The 24,514-nt window shown below is 40.5% G+C and overlaps 1 protein-coding gene across 1 annotated transcript in view; it reads left to right on the top strand.

The window, feature by feature from the left end:
• The window catches only part of RASGEF1C (RasGEF domain family member 1C), a 69,578-nt gene extending 47,748 nt beyond the window's left edge, over nt 1-21,830 (top strand). Inside the window, exons 6-14 of the mRNA XM_071758367.1 lie at nt 1,688-1,762; nt 5,113-5,208; nt 6,265-6,367; nt 6,469-6,548; nt 7,170-7,265; nt 11,349-11,444; nt 11,942-12,065; nt 13,633-13,705; nt 14,170-21,830. Coding sequence (XP_071614468.1) covers nt 1,688-1,762; nt 5,113-5,208; nt 6,265-6,367; nt 6,469-6,548; nt 7,170-7,265; nt 11,349-11,444; nt 11,942-12,065; nt 13,633-13,705; nt 14,170-14,194 — 768 coding nt within the window. The 3' untranslated portion in view covers nt 14,195-21,830. The remainder of the gene's footprint in view (nt 1-1,687; nt 1,763-5,112; nt 5,209-6,264; nt 6,368-6,468; nt 6,549-7,169; nt 7,266-11,348; nt 11,445-11,941; nt 12,066-13,632; nt 13,706-14,169) is intronic.
• Nucleotides 21,831-24,514: the final 2,684 nt, after the last annotated feature.

The following is a 24,514-nucleotide window of genomic DNA, read 5'->3' as shown; positions in this document are numbered from 1 at the left end:
TCCTGTGCTGGATCAGCACTGCAGCAAGAGGCAGGGTTTGACAGGTTAAGTGATGCTTGGAAAACAAGCCATATATCAGAGTGTTCTGTGCATCTCAGGGCAGGGCACTTTCCCTTCTTCAGCTTATTTGCAATTTGTGAGTCACAGTCACAGGAAGGACAAAGGCTTCCCACATCATTAAGGTGCTCTGAGCCCCCCAGCCTGATGGTGCTATCTGAATGGCTGCTCATTAGACATTTTATTAATTTGGAAGGAATGTTAACAGTTGAAGGCTGTTCCTACAGATACACAAAGCATCTGGGTTGCCTAATGTGGTTTTCCTTCTTCCCTTTGGAGCTTTCTGGGTGGACATACAAAGGTGTCTAAATACCACCCAAACAAAGTCCTGCTGTTTCCCTCTTGGAATGCAGTTTACTCTCCAACAGGCTCGTGATGGTAATCACTCCAATGCAGTACCAAAAATTTGGACAGGCTGTTGTGTTGCACACCCTTCTCCCAGGTTCAGGTCCTCTGTGTAGACCTCCTGGATGTTCACAGAACTTAAAACATTGCTGCCATCTGCAGATCTCTAGGTGCTGTAATGGTGCCTTGCTGCCTGCCCTCCTGGAGACAGTGTTCATCCTGGAGAGGAAGGCTGGAAAAACAAACTATGAAATGGACTGTGGATTGGAGGGAATATCATGGAATTAGCCTTGAGAATTCTGAAGGTAGCTGCTGTTCTATTTGTCAAGAAGTGGAATAGTTCAGAAACCCTAAATTGCTCTTTATTTAATAAGTTATTTGCTAATAAAAGTCCTACATACAGTTATCAGTGGCAAGGTGAGAACCCAAGAGAAATGGTGTAGGAATTGCCATAGAATTGTTAGTTAAGCAAAACTAACATTAATTTTATTGTTGAGTGTTCTAAGTTTGGGCGGTAGGAATTCCAAAATATCTCTTCTGAAGTACTTTTGTGGCCTACCACAAATATTTTTTTCTAATAAACATGTTTAAGGGAATTGAAAAGCCTAACATGGTGGCCAAGTGTGGCTGGAACTGCCAGGTTTATTCCAGTGCTGGTGGGGATGGATGGGCTTTACTAAGGTACATCTGGATATTATATTTACTCTTGTTTTGTCCAATACCTTGGACACTCTGCAGTGCAAACAGTGCCTTTAATATCAGCCTGTGCATCTTCAGTGCTTCCCTTCCCCAGTGACACAGTCACCACCTTAAGATGTCACCTGAGCTTCACTGGGTAGGGAGGTAGGGCCAGAGCAGTGTGTGTGCAGATGAGCAATGGATTGCTGTGGTTACCAGATCACAGCTTTGCTGCCATTTTAACAGCTGGGAAACAAGGCTATTGAGTAATGTAGAGAGTACATAGCAGCTCTGTGGCAGCACCAAGCATGAAACTGAAGCTGTCTGGCTCCCAGATGGAGCCTTCTGCATCCAGCACCTTTCCCTCTGCACAGTGGAGAGGGCTCTTATTGTGGCTTGGCAGTAATGAGATATATTTATTCTCATTTTCTTCTGTCTGCTGAAATAACTCTGATTGTTCATATGAATTTTAGTGATAGTTGCCTGTAACACCAGTAGCACCATTCAGAGCTGACAGATAAGAGGGATGACTTATCAAAAGACACAGAAGAGGTATGGGATTCTTTCTTATTTCTTCTTCTCTCTCTTTTTCCCCCCTCACTAATAGGAAAGGCTAAGTCACATTGGACCTGAGGAGTTTGTACAGGCATTTGTACATAAAGACCCTCTGGATGGCACCAAGGTATGATTTTTCTGCATGCAAAGTCTCTCCTATGATCACTGTTTGTTCTAGAAGAACTGATGTGATGAGATCCATAAGAGCAGGGCCTGGGGTGACCATGGCCAGGCCAAGTGTATTCTCATGGCAAGGATGGGACCTGTTGATAGAACTTGAACTAGCAGGTTATTGCCATTCCTTCCTGGTAAGGAAGTGTCCTAGCCCTGAGACAGGCCAACACCTTGATATTCTGCTTTCTAGCTTGTCCCTCCTCACCTGCTTTGGCCAGGGCAGATGGCTTGAACCTGTACACAACCAGAGAATGTCTGTTCCCACTACTGAAGGCACAAAGACTCTGGACATGATGTAAGACCCATTGTGTGTGCCCAGACACCACAGCAGTGAGTCAGTCTGTCATGAATCAGCTTACTCTTCTCTCTCTAAACATTAGTTTTTAACTCAAAGCACTGCAGGGAATGGAGTTGCCTGATCAGGGCTTCATCCAAAGTCCAAGAAAGCCATCTGGAGCCTTTCCACTGACTCCAGTGGGGTTTGAAGTAACATTGCAGAGAGCTCCTCAATAAGGAAACAAACTTCCTGGCTGAAGAGGGAGAAGTTTCACGTACTGCCAGAAAAGAAAGTGGGTGGAAAATTCTTCCCCAGAACTGCATAAGGACTCCCACTGAGATCATACATTACTGGCAGAATGTCATCACTGGATGCTGAATGTAAGAGGAAGACCTCTGTTTATAGTGCTGCCCAAAGAACACCACCTTGTAAAAAAAAATAATGTATGGATAAATGGATGAGTGAACAAATAAAAAGTGCAGCGTTGGGCTTTTTCCTTCTCTTATTGGAGTTCTGGAGATTCAGGCTCAACTGATTTCAGAGAGAGGGAAGTGGGCAGAGATGGTGTTTCAAGTATTCTGAGGATTGATAACATCCTATAGAAAGGAACCCTAAGGCAGCAAATATGTGTCAGAAACATAAAATACCAAATCAGCTACTGTGAGATTTCAGCACCTTGCTATAAATATGATGGACAAACCAGGAAATGAGCAGTCATCATATCTGTTGCAAAGCAAAATGAAATTGATCAAAGGAGGGCACTAAATTTGAAAGAATTTTGGAAGAGTGGGAGGGAGGCAACAGTGAGTGAAATGGAATTGCATAAAGCCATAGAGGGGAAGGGATGCAAAGAGGAAGAAGGAAATGTTCAGTAATAAGCTAGTGCAGGGACAGTGGTTGTAGCTGTATCTGGAATTTCAAATGCTGGCACAGAGTAGCACAAAAAGGTGAAGAGAAATTGAGGTTACAAGGTAAACATAAGGAAACATCAGCTACAGTGAACAGGAAGGATTAGAATGAGAGGCAGAGAGCCTGAAAATAATGGTGGGATGGAAAATCTGAGCAAATGACCTTGACAGACTGTGACAAGCTATTTGACAGTTCTTCGTGTTCATCAAATGCAAATCTGAACACTGAGGGCTGCCCAGTAACAGTTCTGTGACTTGAGTGGAGTGCATAATAACAGAGAAAATAACAGGTGCAAATCACTACTGCATTGCCTTTCCAGTTCAAGGCAATGTTTTCCCCCAGGAGGATCTACTTAGCAAAGCAAACCTGCCATCACATTTTCACACAAGACACGGCCATAACAAATTGTTGGGCTTCAAGTCAGCAAGGCTGATGAAAGCAGAGGTAGTCTGGAACTTTTCTCTGCCCTTTCCCTTGGCTTCCCAGAGGTCCCAGTGGGGATGTACCCTGCACACCAGGGTAAGCTGTAGCTGAAGGATCATGTGGGACCTTGCAGAGCACTGTGCACTGCAGCACAAACCTTACGTGGAGTGACATCAAACTCCCTGTCCCGTGGAGACCACCCCTGTTAACCACAGGGAATTGGCTCTTCTCTGAATTCCTTCCAGCTGGAGATCATATTAAACATCTTTCTTTCATGAGGGCTTCAAAAGGCTTCATTTAGGAATGTTTACCAAGGGCTCTGAGTTGCAGATGGAAGATGCAAGGGAGGTGCTAAAGTTCGTTGCCATTTATAAAGCTTAACCTTTAAAAAGCAGCCTGTTTCAACTTGAACTGGTGCACATTTTTCAAAAGCTTTGTGGTATTAGCTGTGGTTCTTATGCTCTGGCACAGGACAGCATTACTGAGATGGAAATGCTATATTCAGAACAAATTTGCTTCATTTTTTGCTCTAATGAGGAATAATACCAGAGCACAGGAGAAGCTATGGACAGACTGGGGCTGCTTTGAGTTTCCTTTGTTTTGTTATTTACATGCTGCTTACTGACATTTAGTTTTGAGGTGGTTTTAGGATATATTTTGATTTTTTATTTCTGTCTTTTTATTGTATACATAGTCTGCTCATAAAATGGTTAGGAATTTCAGGTTTGAGAAGTTTTGCACCATAGCATGGTACTGGGATTTCTGATTCTAAACATGTCTGTGTACAGAATCACAGGTGAATTTTTTCCTACTTTGAGTTACATTTGGAATTATATTAAGCCTCATTTCTTAATCACTTGTTTAATTTGCATAATACAGGTAATCCCACTGACATTAATGGGCCTGTGGTTACGCATTGTGATTTTTTTTTTTTTTTCTTAGTGTATTTATGGCAGCTCTGGGAAATAATCATCTTCATAAAAAAAGAAATCTGTATTCTCTGATACCCTCTAGTGGATGTTAATGAATGTTCAAATAAACTACATGACCTCTAGGGCACGGTGTGTCCTAGATGAACAGTTTAAGAATTTAGACCTGAGAAGAGGACTTGAATTCTCGTAATTCCAAGCAACATTTTCAGGCTGTGTGGGCTGCTCAATCACTCCACTCAAGTCAAGTTGTCTGTGGATATCAAAGGAACTGGAAGAGCTCAGCTAACTCCCACAGACTGCATCAGTTATGGGAACTTATGATGAGTTTCATATAAAAAAATGTGGAAAAAATGCTTTTTGTGATGGCTGTTATCAATGAAATATCTCTGGCATGTAACTGATCTGTTCAGGGGCAGACACTGAGCTGATCACTGGAGAAACTGTTATCCTGAAAACACACTAAGGGAAATAGTTTTTTCCATAGAGAAGCAACTAGAACAGTGTTTTCTTTTGCTTATCTCTTCTACACTTCACTAAATTATGGTCTGTCCCTTCCAGAAAAGGTCTGGGGGTGATTGTATTTACTGAAATGAAAGAAATTCTGGAATCAAAGGCCCAAACTGAGTGTGCTGTAGAAGGCTGTGCTTATCTTACTGTGCATGAGAGATGTGACCAAATAATTACTTTTCTGTAGTGTTTAACTTAGCCATCAGGCAGCTGAGACACAGTTTTATGCCTTTCTGTGCTTTTTTTTCTCCTCAGACTTGTTTCAGTGAACAGAAGAAGACCAGTAACCTTGAGGCCTATGTGAAATGGTTCAACAGACTCTGCTACCTTGTAGCAACAGAAATTTGCATGGTGAGTGAAAATATGTGGCATCTTTCACTGGAAGTACCAGTTGAAATTGTGCATTAATAAGCAAACCTGGGGATTTATTTCTTATGACCTAGCTAAGCATCTCACAGTAGGTTTTAGTAATATTGCACTTTCAGATGCAACCTGATAAATGACAAACTTTCTGCAAAACAGAGCTGGTGACACATGGGGGATACATTGTTCTCTTGATGTAGTAGGAGCTCGGTGTGAAATAATGAACTCTGAAGGGAAAAAGAGAGGGAAAAATGCCTTGAATTATCCTGTGAGATTTCTGCTGGAAAAGATTCTAGCGAGGCAATATTTGTTATCTGTCATCCTTAAGCTCCAGCGTGCATGTGAATTCCCACTGCATGGCTCTTTGTCCTTTTTCACCCCTGTAGCTGTGACTGGTCATTTTTTCCCTTGGTTGTGGTTATAGTTTGTTTAACTTGGCCCCATTAAAATGAAATTAATATTTTCCCCTTTGAAAAGGAGGTGGAAGGGAGCAGTTCAAACATCAGAGATAGCCTGTGACTCCAAAACATTACTATTTGAAGGTCATCTTTGGAAGAAGTAGGGAGATTTCTGTGTATTTAAACTGCAAGCTGCCATTTGGCCTGGCCACATTGCTGAAAGGGCCAGAAGAGGGGAAAGGGATGAATGCAGTGAAACAAAGTCTTTCTGAGGCAAAGATACTGCTGCCTATGGTATAAATCCTGCCCTTAGGGAAGTCTGTGCCCACTGGTTTGAGGGAGGCCAGCAGGGAGCTGAGCTGCTTCAGCACTGTTGGGGCTGCCAGTTCCATGGCTAAGACATTAACTGAGGTGAGCTTGGGAAATTCCATGAGTTTTTTCTGTTTCACTGCAATGAAAGCTTTGATTTTAAGGACTGCAAGTCACCAACATCTACCGGATTGCTGGAACAGATTTAGGGCCAGTGACTGGTAGCAGATGGCCCAAGCTGAGCGTGGCCCCATGCTGTGTCTCAAACAAAGGCCTAAGATGCCCTCCGGTTTTTGGCGTGTGCTTATTACAGATATTAACTTCTTTTAATTTGCAGCCTGCAAAAAAGAAGCAGCGAGCACAAGTCATTGAGTTCTTCATTGATGTTGCCCGAGAGTGCTTTAACATCGGGAATTTTAATTCGCTGATGGCAATTATTTGTAAGTACAGGTTCTAAGCAGGTCTCTGCATCAGCTGTCACAGAATAAAAAAGGAAGCTGACTCTGATCCATGGCTCTTTTTTCCTCTTTCTCACTCATAGCTGGAATGAACATGAGCCCAGTTTCCAGGCTAAAGAAGACTTGGTCAAAAGTGAAAACAGCCAAATTTTTCATTCTTGAGGTAAAAAAAAAAAATAACTAAAAAGGTTCTGGTAAACTGCTTGAATTATATGCTAGACATTTGTGAATTTTCACACTGTTACCTAGGTATAAGAAGTTTTCAGATATGGTTCAAAGGCAGATTCTGGCTGAAGTTTCCCACGTATAGTGAGGAAGATTTGAAGCTGCTGAGGGGAACTGGAGGACTCAGATAAATAGGAAGAGGGGAAAAAAAAAAAAAAATTTGAGCCCATATGCAAGCCATAGTGCTTCCAGTGGTGCCAGTTCTGTTTGTCTGTGGACACAAGTCTGAGGGCAAAGCTCCCAAGCTACACGTTGAGTGTTGAGTGAACAAAGCCCAAGGTTGTTTATGGTACTGGGGATACAAGGATCTGAGGCATATATGAAATGTGCAGTTCTTATTCTTCACATAAAAGCTCAGCAAGATGTCACTAGAAAAATCAAAGGTACAGACAGCCATGACCTGTAGATCTCTCATTGTATTTTTGCTGCATGGTTTTTTGTTTGTGGATTTTTGAAGATATAGGCTAGGCTCTCTCCAGAGTCTGAGACATGTTAAAGGTGAAGGTGTCTTCAGAGGACCCAGGCTGCTTTCTAATTGATTTTTTTTCTCTGTATCTAGCACCAGATGGACCCTACTGGTAACTTCTATAACTATAGAACAGCACTGAGGGGGGCTGCTCACAGATCCCTCACAGCACACAGCAACAGGGAGAAGGTAGGTCTGACTACATCCCATTTCTCTCCAAATGGATGGGGTGCAGTGCTGCTGAGAGTCAGTGGCTCAAAGACTTGATGCAAACACTCTCCTCCCTTCCATAGGTCACCAGCACAAGGCTTGTGCACTGCTAAATGAAACTGGAAATGTAAATCCATGGCTCAAAGGAGCCTGAAATGGATCACAGGGCTTTTGTCAGCTTGCTCTCAGACCTTGGGGAGCTGGAGAGGGCAGGAAACACAGCATGGAGGACTTTTCTGCAACTGTCTCTATATTTCTGCAAAATACACTATTTTAGACTGATAAACCTAATGGAACAGGTATTCCAGACTAAAATGATTTTTATGCTGGTAATGGAGCCTCTGCCTGGCAGGCCCAGGTTGGAACTGCACTTTTCTTACAGCTGTGCCAGCCAGGACTCTGTGCAGACAAACTCCTGTTGGGTAGTGTGTGGTTTGAGACAGAGAGCAAAAGGCACAGCACACAGAGAGAGAGGAGGTGGTTCCTCATTTACATTTAAAAAAGATGAATTCCCATAGGTCCTGCAAAGTTGTTTGGTCTGAATCCATTGCAGCAAATTTGGGGTGAAATTCTGCCCTCATGAATTTTCATTTCATCTGGTTGTTGCTGCCATCTTGGTGAGCAAGAACTCAAGTATTTTATCAGTGTTTGTGGCACATACATAGCTTGCTGAGATGGCACTGAATCAGCTTAACAAGATGTTAGTGCAGGATCCTCCTGTTTTGTGTCCCAGTGTATTTCTTATTAATTTTGTTATTTCTCCATTCAATTATGGTTTGGTGTTTGTTTGTTTTAAGAAAGAGGGATAGTTTTTAATATTGCAGTTGCACGTAGTCATAAATGGGTGATCTCTGAGCAGAGCATGGCTAAGGTAAAGTAGATACTGCATGAACAAGCACAATATGAAATACAGTATTCATTCACCAGAGGAGCCAGGCCAGATGCTAATCTCACATCCCTGTAAATTTGATGTAAATCTGCTGAAGCTAATGGAGTCTTACAGCATTTACAGTGAAATGAGATCAGCATCTGGTCACAGGCTGACTCAGCTGCTCTGGCAGTAAGCTGAGTTGCTCTGAAAAGCACTTCTGTGCAAAGATGAGCTGATGGCTTCATCCATCCTCATCCTCAGGGTGCTCGTGCCAGACTGCTGCACAGATTGTAGGAGGTTTCCTACATGGTATATTGGAAAGGAGGATGTCCTGACCTCAGACCTCAACGTTCTAACCCAGCCCTTCTCTTGGTGTGTAAACAGCATAGTTTGAACCACTTGGTACTTGTTCAGGAGCAGACTTGTAAAAAGACAGGGTAAGGCAGCTCTCAAAGCTGGAAGAGGCAATACAGCAGCAGAAATAAACGTCAGGGTGAGAGAGCTGGTGATGAAGAAGGGCTGATTCATGCAGAATTCAGAGGGGTGTACATGTTAGAAACTAAGTGGGGTTTTATCTATGCAGCCAGGTGACCTGTGCCACCTCCAAAATTGTCATCCCACTGGGAACCCCATGCTAATGACATGGTCTCTGGCTTTGAAATGTTGGTAGGATGTACAGTGCAGTGCTGTGTGTGCTGCAGTCTCATAGTATGGAGGAGGAACATGTCTGATCTCATGAGCTTTCTTCTTTCTGCAGAAGGCAATTGTCCTTCAGTGTGGGGGTGGGTTGGATGGCACTGGGGGGGGGGGAATCAAAAGGTCTGAAATACGAATTTCTGGCACTAACCCAGATTTTCTGCTAGCAAAGTGCCTGGATTGAAGCCAATAACTGTATTCATAACACATAACTGTATTCACTTTTGTTGCTTTTCCTACAGAAATTCGATAACAAAACATACAAAACGTATTTTTACCAGGGAAATAAATTCCGAGACAAAGACAGAAATCCCCTGGAAATATGTAGGGAATTGGTATCCAAGGATATGTCTTTGTCACCTTTTGGATGCAGATGAGAACAAGCTCTACCCATGCTCTGGGCTGGCTGTGGCTTTGTAGCTGTATTAGCATGGCTTTGAGCCCACACTCACATACCTTCCCTCTCAGCAAGGCTTTTAGTTTATGTTTAGTACCACTAATGAGGGTGACCCAGCTCCTGGCAGCAGGGAGCAGGGCAGAACAAGCTCACATCTGCTTGCAAAATAGATGTAGACAGAACCTGGCAGTAATTTCTAGCTGAGGATCAGTGTCTGGCTCCAGCTTGCTGTATCCTTCCATCTTGTAAGACCACACCAGTTACAGAAAGCAAACCGTAGACCTGAGTTGTATTCTTTACTCTCTGGTTGATTGATCTGGATTGAGTGATATAAAAATTAATCCCAAAACACACTTAGCTCAGTGTGACTTGAAATTGCTCCACCTCACCCTGGTAGGAGGGCTCTGCATTTTGGGGGTTAGGTTGAGCTGTGTTTCCAGTTATTATAGCAGTGGGATGTATCAGGATGCCAGTGGCTCTTGGAGTCTCAGTCCAGGCTTTTTTATGGCTATTTGACATTACAGAGTTCATCTATGGCTACCCCATAAACTGATAGCAGAGCTGCAGATTTTTAGCAGTTCACTGCATGTAGATTTTAGCTGAAACAGAAATTGGCTTCCATTTTCCCAGCAAGAGCTGGTGGTGGCTTGTAGGCTCCTTGCCTCAGGAGGTGTTTTCATGCCTGTGACTTGCTCACACTCACTGTTGCATTGGGGAGGCTACAGACTGGAAAATAGCAGCTGCCAATCCTGCTCTAGATCCATTTCATGTCTCATTGCAGCTGATGTACAGCATGAGATGGAATAACAGTACAACATTAAATACTTATCTAAAGGACTGCTGTGTTGTCACCAGTTCCCTTGGCTGGTCTTGCATGATGGCACTTGAACACTTAACAAGCTGCAGTTAATTTAATTTGCAGATAGGCCAGTGACAACATTTGGACACTCTACCATGCTCTGTGCTTTCCTTTAAGTTCATGGTGACTAAATTTATACTTACTGTCTTAAAAGACAGATTCCAGAGAGGTGGCTGCTGATCTTATAGCTCAACCCCTCTAAGTGGCCTTTTCCCAGCCCAGTGCTACTGCTGGAGGGTCAGAGATCGAATGCCAGAGCCATGGGTGTCAACTTTGTCATGGATTGGTTCTTTGTGTTATCTTTATTTTCCTTTGAGTTGTGACACAAAAGGAGCTGGAGGGGAATCTGCTGCACTCTGGATCTCTGCTGAAGTGCTGGGGATGCACTTGTAGAAAGTCTGGCATCAAATTAATCCCTGCTGTAATTCCATTAATTTCAAGAGTCTTACCTAGAAGCAGACCTCTTGTACAGCAAATTATGACCTGACTCTGGTGGCTTAGAGAGAAGGCTTGGATCACTGCTATATGCCACTTCACCCTGGATGATGGCCAAGGGCTTATTTTGAGCTCTACAATGATCTCTGTCTGCTATTGAGAGTTTCCTGCTAACTAACTTAGTACTTTCATTCCTGCTGTCTCCAGGTTGATTTGTAGAATCAGGTTGTACTGATCAGGCACCAGGAAAGAAATGCCAGCTTCAAGAGGTAGCCATGCAGGGAGGTGTTGAAAATGAAACAGCTCCTGATTAACTGCTTGTCAACAAATCCTTGGTCATCAAATTTTAGTCTCTTTCCCTGTTCAGGAACATTACTGATTCTTTGGTTCCCAGATGTCTTTAAATTGCTCCATTTGTGTATTCAGCATCTTTGCTTTTGAAGACCCAACAGAAAAAGGAAGAGACCTGCAAATTTGTTTTGCTCTTTGCTGTCTGATCTTGTTATCAGACAGTGATGCTGTTGATAAAAATCTGGGTTATTAGCATTTTCTAAGTCATGTTATTCTGCTCAGTGAACATTGTCTTCAGTTTATATTCATTTCAGCATACATCCTCCTGTTGCCTAAAGGTGTCTCTATATTCTACTGCCCTTTGCTTGCCTGTCACTGTACTGCTTTTTAAGTACAGATCACACTGAAAAGTTAATTATTTTTTTTTTTTCTTTTCTCTCCTGATTGAGTTCTTCTTTCATGCAGAGAAAATACTGACTGGAAAGATAATAGTGATGTAATTTCTCTTTGCAGATTGTGATCCCCTTCTTCAGCCTATTGATCAAAGACATTTATTTTCTGAATGAAGGATGTGCTAATCGCCTTCCAAATGGACATGTCAACTTTGAAGTAAGATGTGAAAAATGTTTTTATCTATCCCATTCTGAGAGCCCTATCTGAGGCTGTTTGCCTGCAATTTCAGTGCAGACCAACAAAGACTGAATATGCCAGAAAGGACTGTCTTAGGTGACTGTGTGAAGGTTAAACCAACCTTCATTGCAGCTATTGTAGCACTGTAGCTTGATGTCAGTTGGCTGCCAGAAATTCAGTGTCAGCAGCATAAATGAGTATACTTAGGCTTGGAGGAGAAGATGACTTTTTCAGAAAGCATGGAAAATTGGTTTTCTTACACAGAGAAATAAGTCAGTAAAAAATGCTTTATACTTTATCTGTGTTTTTAGCCCTTCCACTTTTTAATAAAAAGGTTTGGCAAACTTAAGACATGAATTACTTGTGATCCTTAAAGTTAGAATATAAGCAGACAAGATCCTGGTCTTCTGCTTGGATGTTGCTATTTTGGTGCTATAGTCTTACCTTGTCTGAGTGAAGTGGTTTTGTGTTTACAGAAATTTCTGGAACTGGCCAAGCAAGTAGGAGAATTTATAACATGGAAGCAAGTGGAATGTCCCTTTGAACAAGACCCAAACATCATCCACTACTTACATACTGCTCCCATTTTTACTGAAGATGGTAAGACTCAGTGCAATCTCTAATCACTGAAAATCTCTTCATCACTACTAATTAAAACTGATGTGTGCATTGGTGATCTCTTTCACTGACCAGTCCTGGTTCTTTCCTAACTTTCCTCTCATGCAGCTTTTTTGTCCCAAGCCTATCAATGTGTTTTTGCACATCTAACCTTCTAGCTCACATAGCTGCTGATTTTCTTTTGTCCAGAGCTTCTCTAGAAGGCACTGTCTAGGAAGTTGCCATTGTTGCCTTATTTTTGTAACCAAGAGTCCACACAACCATGTCATGGACTGCTGTGGATGTCAGCTGTCCCTTAGCCACTCATTCTGTGATTGATGGAGCCAGAACTAATGTCTTCCACACCACAACACTGTCAGCTCTTCAGTGAACACAGCCCAGGGCAGTGGTAGCCTGTCTGATCTCCTCCACTACAGCACAGAAATGCATTATCTACAGAAAAGAATTTTTAAGAGAAATCTTGTAAAATCTGGTAATTAATTTAAGCTGTAGCTATGAAAGCCCTGTTGTGAAATCATTTCTCTGATTTTTCTTTTTATCCTTATCTGTCCTCTTTGATTTGGTATCCAGCATGTCAGACTGTGTCATTTCAGATTGCTTGGTGTCAGTTGCCTCTTGGTACATTGTCACGCACAGAATTGCCTATAGCTAAAATCCTCCTGAGCTGTACTGGAGTTTGGGTTGTTTGTTTTTTTTTTTTAATTCTATAGGCTGTTTTCTGTACTAATCCAAGTTAAGCAGAGCAGACAGTTTTTTATTTCACAGACCACTTCAGAACACAAAATATTGCTTCAAAAATCTCGCCCAAATCCGAAGAATGACTGCCAAAAAAGAATAATTAATGTGATTAAAGTAATTTGTTCTGGTTTTAGGCTCTAAAGGGACAAAGTGAATGTCAGGGGTAAAAGTAGTTTTCAGGCTGCTGGATAAAAAAAGGGTGACTTCTACCCACTTATTGTTTGCAAAATTCTCTCTCATGACCTTCACTACATTGATACTGGATTCCTGAGATGCCCTTTGCAGAAGCCACAGCTGGCATCCCCTAACACCCAGAGGAAGTGCAGAGCAAAAAAACCTGCCCTGAGTGAAAGGTGGGAGAGTATTTTAGACAGGTAAAGCAGTAGTATGTGAATTGCAGCTGTATCATGCTTTTCACAAGCACAGAGGAATAGTGGACCAATATTTGAATGCTGAAATAGGATTGAATTTTAGCACTTACTTGAATACTGAAACAGTTCATGTATTAAAAATAAAACATTGTTAAGCAGTCAGATAAGGAAATATCTGCAAACAGAAAGCACAGCCTGCCTAAAGAACTCTGAGGATAGTGAGATGTTTGTGCACTCCCAGCTTTTGCAGAGGAGACTCCACACCCTGGACACATCTTGGTGTCACAAAATGCATCCTACAGTGCCAAGTTTTGCAGAAAAATGAAGACCTGTTTATTTTCTACAACTGTTCCTTCTCTGGTTTCTGTAAGTCATTCTACCTTGAGGGTGTTTTGTGTCTTACTGTTGCTGTTGGAGTAACACACATTTACCTTTTCCAGGTTTGTATCTGGCTTCCTATGAAAGTGAAAGTCCAGAAAACCAGACAGAAAAAGACAGGTGGAAATCCTTAAGGTAATCACTCATTTTATCAGCTCATTTCTAAAGTACCTCCAAAATGCTGCTCTGATAGTCAAAGCTTGAAAAGTGCTGTGAATCTCTGAGGGGGGCAGTGGTCTTTTCTATTTAAGAGTAATCTGAAGATCTAAGGCTGCACTGATAAATGATAATCATAATCTCAAATTATCTACCATTTTAAAATATCCTCTATTTGTGCATTTATACAGTGCTGTACCCATGCAAAAGAGGCCTGGTCTAGTTGAAAAATGCCCTAGGTTAGATAGACCTTCTTACAGTTTATGTCTCTTATAAGAGATATAGAATGGTTTAGTGTAAAAACAGATTTTAAATCTAAAATCTAGAATCTAAAACCAAATCTAAACCAAAACTAATCTAAAACCAAAAAGCACAACAATAACCCAACTTTACATTTGCTTTTTTTTTTTTCCTTTCATTGTTCTTACGTTTTTAATTTACAGATCCACTATTTTAGGCAAGACTTGAAGATAAGGAGATTATTCCAGTAGGTCAAGGAAAAGAAATCCGCAAATGTTTTGCACTACTGATTCCAAAGATGCCTGTTTGGGATTTAGATAATTCCTTTTGTTTGAGTTTTTTGTTGGGCTTTTTGACTGTCTAACGTGATGGATGAACTGGATTCATCCACTGAAAATCAACAGAATCGTGTGCACAAGGACTCTTTTCTAACTATGAGACACAGAGAGGAAGGACAGACAGACTTTTTGTGGCTGTGCCCAAACTGCATCAGGACCACTGTAGCTTTTGCCTCTGAAGGAAAACAAGAAATTCAGGAGCATGGAGAACCATGGTGCTGTAAAGAAGATGGGAAAGTCTGAAAAAAGGAAAACAAGAAATACACGTGAATATTTCAGAAGCAGGTGCTTCAGACAGCAGCTCTTTAAACCCTCTGAGGATTGTAAAATTAAATCAAACACAGACAGAGCAGCAATCTGGTTAATTGCTGAATGAAAAAAGAACTTAATCTTACATTAGCAGTCCCCCAGCCTTGTTGAACAAAGCACTGACTGCTACAGATCTAAGCTTCCAGCAGATGAAAACTGACATCTCTTGCTCATATGTACACATGTATGTCACATATAGACCACATCAGCATGGGACACGCATCTAAACCCCTTGAATTTTTAAAAAGAACAATTCAAAGTATGACTATTCCTTAGTTATTCTTCCCACCAGTGCTGTTGCTTTTCTTACTGTGAATCTTGGCAGATCTGAGCAGGGCAGAGTGTAGACAGTATTACTTAAAGATGCCACCACCACATCTAAAGTTGAACTGAAGTAGTAAATGGCATGGAACTCAACTTCCCTCTGTTTAATGTATGTAGTGTATTCCCTAATCTTCTACATGCTGAGTTGCATCTTTTAGAGGGTTTTATCCTGCTTAAAGAAAAAAATACTGCTTTACCATTTGAAAACAAATCAGGATCCAATTTATACAGTACTGCTCATTTTGCAACGTGATGAGAGGGATCAGAGTAATTGCTCTGAATTTGGGAACTACATGGTCTGATTTACAAGGCAAAGGGTTTCAGACTGGAATGAATGCACTAGAGAATTTGTCATTCATCAGCAGATAACTGTTTTTTATTTTTAGGATATAAACCATGTTCACCATTTCCTTAGAGTTAATAGAAAGTAGGGACCATATCTTGTGTCTAAAGTTGTACAGTAATCAAGGTGCTACTATAACATGTATGAAATGATAATGCACTATAGTAGATTCAAAATTAAGCCCTAACAGTAGATTAATGGTTTGTCTGTGCAGAGGATGTTCCTAGCTGCCTTCAAAAAGCTTCAATGATACCTAAATGACACACAATATTGAACGTGGCATTTTGTTATTGACATGATGCTGGCATTCTCTATGATGTTCAAGTCTTTGATTACAACAGAAGGATATAACCCTTTCTTTGGGATCAGCAATAGCTTTATTTCAATACAGAGGGATTCTGAGTGGCTGTAGTGTTTTGAAAAATTCAACTAATCCCAAATCCTGGCTGTGTTGGTTATGAATTTAGTCAGAAAACTGGAACTGTTCCTGCCCTCTGCCAGGCCTGGGAAGTTGTCTGTGTGTGAGTGAGTTGTTGAAACGTGAGGCAGGGGTGAGCTGATGTTTGAGGGCAGCTCTGCCAGCTGAGATGTGCTCTGTGTGATTCACTAAAGGTTTGTAGAGTGTGCAGTGCTTGTGGTGGGTTTTGGGCTGTGAAAACCCGTGCAGTCTGGATCGTGGCCACCTGGAATCCACTGCACTTGAAAATATTGGGATGAGGCGGGCAGCTTCTTCTGGATTTGCATAGGTAAGGGCTTGAGGCAGAACCTGAGTTCTCCTTTTCATACAGGTTTGCCAGTGCATGAATTCAATCAGGGGGACATTATAATGTCAGCTGTTTACTCAAGCTTCATATGGAAGAACTAAATGTAAGGATGTTGCAGCATTTCTCCAGCCAGGGAATGATCACTATTGTGGTGACACTGTTAATATGCTTGGTCTTAATTTTTGTCTGTGAGCTGAGAGCTATACAGAGAAACACTCACACAGCCATTCCTTCAAGCAGAGCCATTTCCAAAATGATGCCATTAAAAGCCTGTTAAATTCCAACCAAATCCAGAGCAATAACCATAAGCAAAGCTAAAACAATGCTAATGCTTAAGTGTGTTTGCTAAATGGAAATTCTTTTCCTCAATGACTGCATCTTTTTAACAGTCACATAATGACTTCATAATGGAAATGGGTTTTTTCTTTATTTTAGTTTTTTCTTTATCTGAAACCCAATGTAGGTGAATGGGCCCTTTCTTAAAACCTGCTTTTTAAAGTTCAAATCTTCCTTCTCTAAAGAACTAATAGAGACTGGTGCAGCTGAGATTATAACACCCTAAAGATGAATCAAAATGTGATTTCTCGTGGTAATACTTTATATTCTGGAGCACCCTCCACGAATTCAGGCAATTTTGTAAGTCTGGCTTAAATTAGATTTGATAAAGTTTATCACTGTTGCAAACTAAAACTCTTTCATAGCCCAAAACTTTCAAACCTCAGTGCTTAAAATGGAAGCATAAATTTCACATTTACATAGGTGCTGAAGGCTTGCTGGGACTTTCAGAAGCACCAAATTATCTTTAAGCCTTTATGTAGTCACACATTTAAAAGGTCTTTTTATCAGAGGTGCTAAACATCCTCTTCTCTTGGTGAATATTGAGGCAATTACTGCTTTACAGAGGTGTGAAATATATTGTTTGATCTCCAGAGATATGCAAAATGACTTGGAGATGAGAGTACACAGCAATTTAAGATGAGACTACAGCACTTGTAAAAAAACAAACATGAGGAGTTACAGCTTGTCTTCACAAAACTTTGAGGCTAAAATCCTATTGGTTCAAGTAGAAATCATGTAAAGCCTTAAATTACAGGTGTCAGTTGCATTTCTAATTCAGATTTGGCCTAACTGGGGTGTATAGGAGAACAGTTAGAGCCTTGCTTCAGCTCTAACTGTTTTGCAAAGTTTTTGCAAAGTGTTTTGCAAAGTGCAAGTACAACTGAGAACAAAGGTTCAAAGTTTGGGGAGCAGACTTTTTAAAAATGTATTAGCATTACATGAAAATGAGGAAGAGTATCTTCAGGAATTAATGTTTTATTGCTATAAATATATAAAAAACTCCTAGCATGCTGAAAGAAAGCAGGATCACTGAACACCAAGCACTAGGCCACTGTGGGCATGGAGTTAATAGCCCAACAGCTGGAGAAGGTACTGGCAGTAAGACCATGGCTTTCTAATTCCACTTTTTTTCCATTGATTCCCCTCCCTGGCAGCTGTTTGAATTAGAGTTACACAGAAAATGCATAAAACTAGAGCTATAGCTCTGTAATGTTAGTATCAAAACACTAAGTTAGTAAGATGTGAATATGATAGAGTCTTTCAGAAGCATTAACTTTGCTTCCATGTGTATTTTAAAAGACCCAAATACACAAAATCACTTCTGCACCTCCTCTACTGTAGTCAGAGCAGTAGCAAAAGTCCTATTTTTTAATTTTTTGAGTGTGGCATTCTGCAACACAGAGCTGGATACAAAGCCCAGTGAAAACCAACGAGGGAACTGTGTGCTTGTGGTGAAATCAGTAGATGAACTTGCTCAATGCCTTTCAAAAAACAATTATTACAGTCTTGTCCTCAGTTTCACATCAGCATCAATCACAATACCTAATTAATGGTGGATGGATGGAGGTCTGCTGGGCGTGACTGAATTTAGAGGATAAAAACACTTGAAGTGAGTCCAGCACACAAGAACCCAGGGCACCAGAGGCCACTGAGCTGAGTGTATCTGTCAGGCAGTAAATGCAGTCCTGTCAGACAGCTGGCTGGAGGCTCCCCATGGGGACAGAGAGGACCTGCAGATCTGGAATTGAATTGTGACCCCAGCCACTGCTGAGATGGCACTTCAACAAAGTGTGGACATGGCTGCTCAAGCACCTAAAATAAGAAACTAATTAAGCATACAGGTATTTTTCTCAGCTTGAAAATATTTTATGATGTGGTCAGTGGTGGTAGGATACTCACTCACTCAAAATCAAGCCAGTCCCTTATTGATACCTTTAAAAAGATTTATTGCAATAGTTTATGCACCTTTCATTAAAGCACATGAGCAGTGGTTTGCACATGACTGTAAATCCTGTTTAGAACAGAGCTCAGATTACTGAACATGTAATTGGAGTTGTCAAAAAGCAGACATGTTAGTGGAAAAGATATCACTGTGCCTATCAGTGTAAAAATGTTACACAGGTAACAGTACCTGGCCTAACAGTGTCTGTGTTCCCTAGAATGAGACTGATTGCAAACAGAGGTGCCAGAGGAAAAGCTCCAGTTCATTTTGATGGCCTTTGGAGTGGTCCTGCAATTGGTAACAATAGTGCAGTTCTAAGTTATTCACAGGGATTAAATTGCATTGACAGCTGGTATTGTCCCTGGATTTCTTTAGAGCAAGGTGCAACTCCCAGATGGGCAGGTTGTGTTTAATAAGGTGCCAATCCAGCCTTAGCAAAAGATTTCTTTGACATTGCTGAAGATTCAGCAGCAAATTCAAGGACTAAATCTGATCCAATGAATCCGTCCAAGTCTGAGAGCAAAATTTAACTTTCTGGCTTTAGGAACCTTTTTTACTTCTTAGTTTGTGGAAATTAACCTTGCTGTCTCTGGTGTCTTTTTCTTCGGAAATTAAAACCTCTTTTGTTGTGAAATGATTATTCCCATTGTTGTAATTGCAGAATGGGATTAGCAAGTGACAAGGAAACAGAAAAAAAATCTCTTTGTCACTGCTCAGAGCCTCAACCGTGGGCCAAAGACTTTCTTTTCTTTTGTCCTTTTTAACATTATTTGTTGAGTTAGATTATCTCAAGAGTTAGTGTTGGGCACTATTGAATTGTGGCTGGGGAAGAGCACACACAATCTGATGTGTTTATGGCAGCATGTGCACTAACAGGGCTGTGCAGAGGTGATTTGATGATCCTGTACAAAATTGACATGCAAAGGGGTATCTGAGCTGCACTCTTTTGTTTCTGGTGCTGGACACATCACTTCTGAAAGGTAAGAAGCTTTTGGAAGTTCACCTGGGGCAAAGCCTGCTTCCTTATCCATCCAACTGAATGTTTACAAAAAATTATTTTAAATGAGAGGTTTCTCTAGAGGACTTGTAGCAGTGAAGAACTTTTTACTTAGATGACAAAGATTTTAAGATCTAAGCAGCATGGAAAAAATAGATACTTTAAAAAAATATCAGAAATACCTTGATGGTTGTTAACTGTGCTATTTCATAGCATGGCAGAAGAGTGGAGCAAGATATCCATGTATATTTTACTGATAATATCAGTGGCAGCTGGCCAGGCTAAGGCAGGAGAGAATACAGTGAAATACTGGTGCAGAATACTCTACCTATATTTTTGTTTTAACTTTGGGTATGCTGGAAAGCAAACGTACTGCCTTGGGGCAAGTAATTTTCCCTGCAACCACTTCTGGGTGCTCTGCAGAGCAGCTGAGTTCTGAGCTGAGCAGAGGAGGCAGCAAACAATTCACCTTTTTTGGGGGAACAGATCTGGAGGCTCATCTGTTTGGTAGTTATTTATTTTACAATTATTTTTGCATATTTTCAGATACGCAGAAAATACTAAATACATTAAGCTACTGCTCATACAAGGCACCACATCCTGCATTTTCACATTATGGAAGATGTAGGTAACAGCCAATAGGTTCCATGGGTGGTATTTCATACACTCTGCACAGGTGCAAGACACTGGAACTCAGGCTACAACCTCAGCTATGGAAAAAAAGCTGAGTATGAGTAACTCCTGCCTGCATCCCATTCCTGGTACTGTGGCCAGACACAGACTGTGTAGTGATTAAATTCAGAGTGGCTGAGACTGCTCCCTCTTCCCTCAATGCCTTTCCCTTCACAGAGGCAGTAAATATAAACAGCTCTTTCAAAAAGCCATAAGAACATTTTTCTAGTTTTCTGCCATACAAGGGCTCTATAATTAAGACTCCAGAGCTGTCATAATAGAACAGGAGTCCTTCTCCCTTCATCCCTGTAGCCCTAGAACTGCCAACCCAGATAATACTGCAACGTACCCAGGCCTTCTTGAATGCAGAAGGCTTAGAGCTCAGAGCTCACACATCCTGTAAATAAAATAACTGTATAGGAAGCTTCCTTCTAAAAGGTGCAAAACCCATTTAATGGACTTCTGACCAGAAAATTCCATAGTCCAGCCACCTTTCAGAGACGTGCCACTTCCTCAGAGACTTTTTACTGGTCAGTAGTGCATCACTGCTTTCATTATTTAATTATGCTTCTAAAATTAATGTCTCTCTGAAACAACTAAACTTAGAATGGTTTCTTGATGTTTGAATCATGGGTAAACAGAGTTGAGAAAACTGAAAATGTAGCCCTGGCAGATGACCTGGTATGTATTTCTGTAACAGCCCAAGCTGGGTTATCACTTACTTGTCTGTCCTCACCTTGAGCTAGAAGGAATTGTCCCACTAGAAGCCTCCTAATTATTAAAACTTACTGACTGATGTGCACACAGAGCTATTAAATTCCAACATTTCAAGATATGGTTCTTACAAATGTACAAGTACTGCCCTTAGGAGTCTGTCTGTGGAAGACCATTGCTAGTACACAGCACAGATGGAGAATAAATTATCCTCTGGGTTTCAGAACTCTTAGCAAGTGTTCATCAGTTTATAAAAGTGAGAAATCAGATTTTACAATTTTTTTTCACTTTAAGTGACAGTGACAGGACCAGCTGTCTTAAACCTAAAGTCCAAGAAAATGCTATTCTGAAACGTTTAGTCACAGACCTAAAAGCACAGAGTGAAAAGGGCAAGCAGAACTCTCCTTATTTTCAGACTGAGAAATTGTTGAATGGCACCCGGGGTCACCTGGGAAGCACCTCTTTTCCAAAAATTGCCCCAAATAGGTATGCAAATTTTAGTTTTACATTTCTTCTGGTGTAACTCCTTTTTACAGCCGTGCTTAGAAAAATGGGAATTAACTAAATTATCAATTTAGTTTCTAAAAATAATCAATCTAGGAAAGAAATGTTAAGGGTAAATACTGATGCTGTGAATGATAGCAATGAGGTGCTGTGCTTCTCCTGTAATTTTTTCTTTAAAAAAGCAATTTCATGTTATGATCAGCATTTTCAGGTCAAATTGAAAGCTCTCTGCCATCCATTATACTCAAACTCTTCTTTGTTTGAAGTCCTCAGAACAAGTATTGACACTTTATTAATTGCACAGGCAGGAAACAGTAAAGTTACTTGAAAGTGGCTGTTATGATTTTGTGACTGTACATAGATCTTGCAAAATGTTAATGGTAATATGCATACTGTACCCCACATAAACACTGCAAGAATAGCATGGTCATTGTTATGCTTTATAGCTGTTGTGGAAAATGTCTTAACTTGCATTCATGATTATAGTGCCCATCCTATTCCCATGCCTTTTTATACAGTTGTGGTAAGATTGTTAAGAAATCCTTTTGTCAGTCATGTTCAAGCTAACTTACCTATGTATAGAATTTATATATTAAACCCCCCCTAATTTATACTGTGTTTTAACAGTTTGCCTGAACTGTCTATTGTTTCTAAATTTTGTAATGTGAGTGTCAAATAATAATAATTAAAAAAAAAAAAAGGTTCAGCTGTGTGGATTTTGTCCTTCAGTTTTATTTGTGGTGTTTTGACAACTACAAATCTACAGAATAGGCTGTAAAGAAACTTCTGTTGCTCTGAAGCTTCAAAAACACAAAGATTTCTGACTCTACGTGGCAATTCATTAATATGCCTGGAGGCACAAAGGTACCTGTGATTTCTGCTCTTCCTTCTGTTTCCACTTTCCTGCTTCTCTCTTCATCCTCACACATTAACAACATTTTGTTGCATGTATGCTACAAGGAAAAGAGAGAAATTCTCTGAGTTCCATAATATTTTCCCAAACAGGAGTCATACCCTCAAAACTTCTCTGTAATGAGAGGAAATAGCTGAGACTGGGCCTGAATATTTTTAGTCTGTCCCTCTCAGACTCTGTGTTACAACTGTTTAAATGTGTTCTTTTATTATTTGTATTTTAGTAGATAGTGTTTCTGTTGCCCTTAAATTCTCAATACAATGTATGAACACACTGAGGGCACTGTGTGCCATTTCTCTCTGCCACCTCTCACAGCCCAGAGAGAACCATCACACTAATTGGCCACAACTTTTCACCAGTCCATGTGTGAATGAACACAAGTGCCCAAGCTCATACAAAGTTTCTGGGTCACTGCTTTTCTAAGAAAATTTCTAATAACTCATTAACAAGGAAAACGTGCTCCTGAGCCATATCTTGTCCTTGTCGAGCTGGCTGAATAGTGGCATTTTTCTATTCTATTGTATATTCAGAACAACAAAAAAAAAAAAACCAAAAAAACCACAAAAAACCAAAAAAACCCCAAAACTATTTTAAAATTCTTTTTCAAAAATAAATTCTCAAGGAATGGAAATACAACTTTCTCACTTTATGTGAGGTTCTCACTTTGCCTTTCTGCTGATCCATCCACACTCCTGTTATCTCTTTGGATTTACTTCTGCTACAGCAATCTAGGACACTGCCTCCCTTTATCAGTTGTTGTTCTGATTTGTGAAATGAATAATATATTCTCCTTGATACACCTTAGAAATGTTCCTGGTGGGTTTTCTATCCTCATTCGGTTCAGTCCCTGCTAAACAGGCAGTAATGTCATTATTCTGTCCCTGAATTCCCAAGCTTAGCTAAAGCTGGTACCACCCAGTTGAGGGGAGCTGTGAAATTCTCCACATCAGTATAAAAACCAAACCATGGCACTGCAGAAATCCATAAACAACAAGAGGAAAAGCACAGTTACTAATCATCCCCCCTCTGATGCTAGCCAGAGAGAGGAAAACCAAAACCAACACATCTTTAATTAAGAGGAAGCAAGCACAGCACTGGAAGCCAGGACTTTTTGGCTCGGTATTTGAGTCTTTCCAAGGCTTTCAGAAAGGCAGAAAACCACTGTAAATTTTGTATCACATCAATCAGGAAACTAAATGAGATTTATGTCTCCTGAGTAGCAGCTACGAGGCTGGGTCACCTACTGTTGTATTTAAAAGTGGGACCATACAACATTTCAATGGTTTGAATATAGCTTTTCATGCATGCACTAATGTGTCCCCCCAGGATAATCACATGGAAATTTAAGATATTTTGCTGTACAAAGCAATGTGAACATGGTTACATTGGGTGATACTCTTTCCTAAAGATGTGTATATATTTGGTGTTGTAAAATCTAATTAAACAAGGAATTACCTCATCTAAAAAAGAGTAAATACCATAGGGTTGACAGCAGAAGTAGCTGTAACTACACTCAAAATAAATTTCCTTCCCAGTTTTCTAGAGACTAAATTTCTCTAATTTGATTCTTCACAGTCAAATTATTCCCATCTTAAAGCTGGCCATTTCTGGAGGGCCTGGCCTTTTTGGTTTGGTTTTGTTGTTTTTCAGTATATACCCTGATGGTGGCCAGTGAATTTCTGACTTTATTCTCTGAGCCACCACTTAAATTCCAGCTGACATCGTTCTACTGCTGAGTCTCCACTGCCACCTCCTGAACAAAAGGAAAATTAACTTTTTCCAGTGCTGCTTTTCTCTGGTGCGTCCATAGAGGAATTTTTTGAAAGCACTTTGCTCAGCACGAAAATCGGTGGCTGAAATTTGCAAGCTGCCTACAGAGGCTTCAAAAAGGTTCAGAATTAAAAGCTAATTATTCTAAACTTCTGATAGATTTCATCCTTTTTCAGCTGAAAACCTGTCTGAAAAATGGGAATTTCTTGCTAGTTCCCATTCATTGCATTTTCATAATGAACAGTTATTTCAGCCACTTCTATTCCAGGGAGGGAAAAGATCCTTCTGACAGGAGGGGACCAAAATACCCTAGAACCAAAATTTCCCTGATTCAAGGAAACCAGTTCTGAGAGGCTCTTCAGCATGAGGCGGTGGGGTTTTGGAGTTTGGTTTTGGTTTGGTTGGTTGGTTTGGTTTTGGTTTGTGGGTTTTTTGGGGTTTTTTGCTTGTTTGTTTGTTTTATTTTGGGGTTTGGGTTTGTTTGTTGTTGGTTTGTGGGTTTTTTAGGGTTTTTTTTTTGTTGTTTAGTTGATTGCTTTTTTGGTTTGGTTTTTTTGGTTGGTTTGTTGTTGGTTTGTGGGTTTTTTAGGGTTTTTTTGTTTAGTTGATTGGTTTTTTG

Source organism: Heliangelus exortis, chromosome 15, assembly GCF_036169615.1.
Source record: "Heliangelus exortis chromosome 15, bHelExo1.hap1, whole genome shotgun sequence".
In the NCBI taxonomy this organism is placed as follows: Eukaryota; Metazoa; Chordata; class Aves; order Apodiformes; family Trochilidae; genus Heliangelus; species Heliangelus exortis.
Note: the sequence above shows the minus strand (reverse complement) of the source record. Positions and strands in the feature narration are given on the sequence as shown.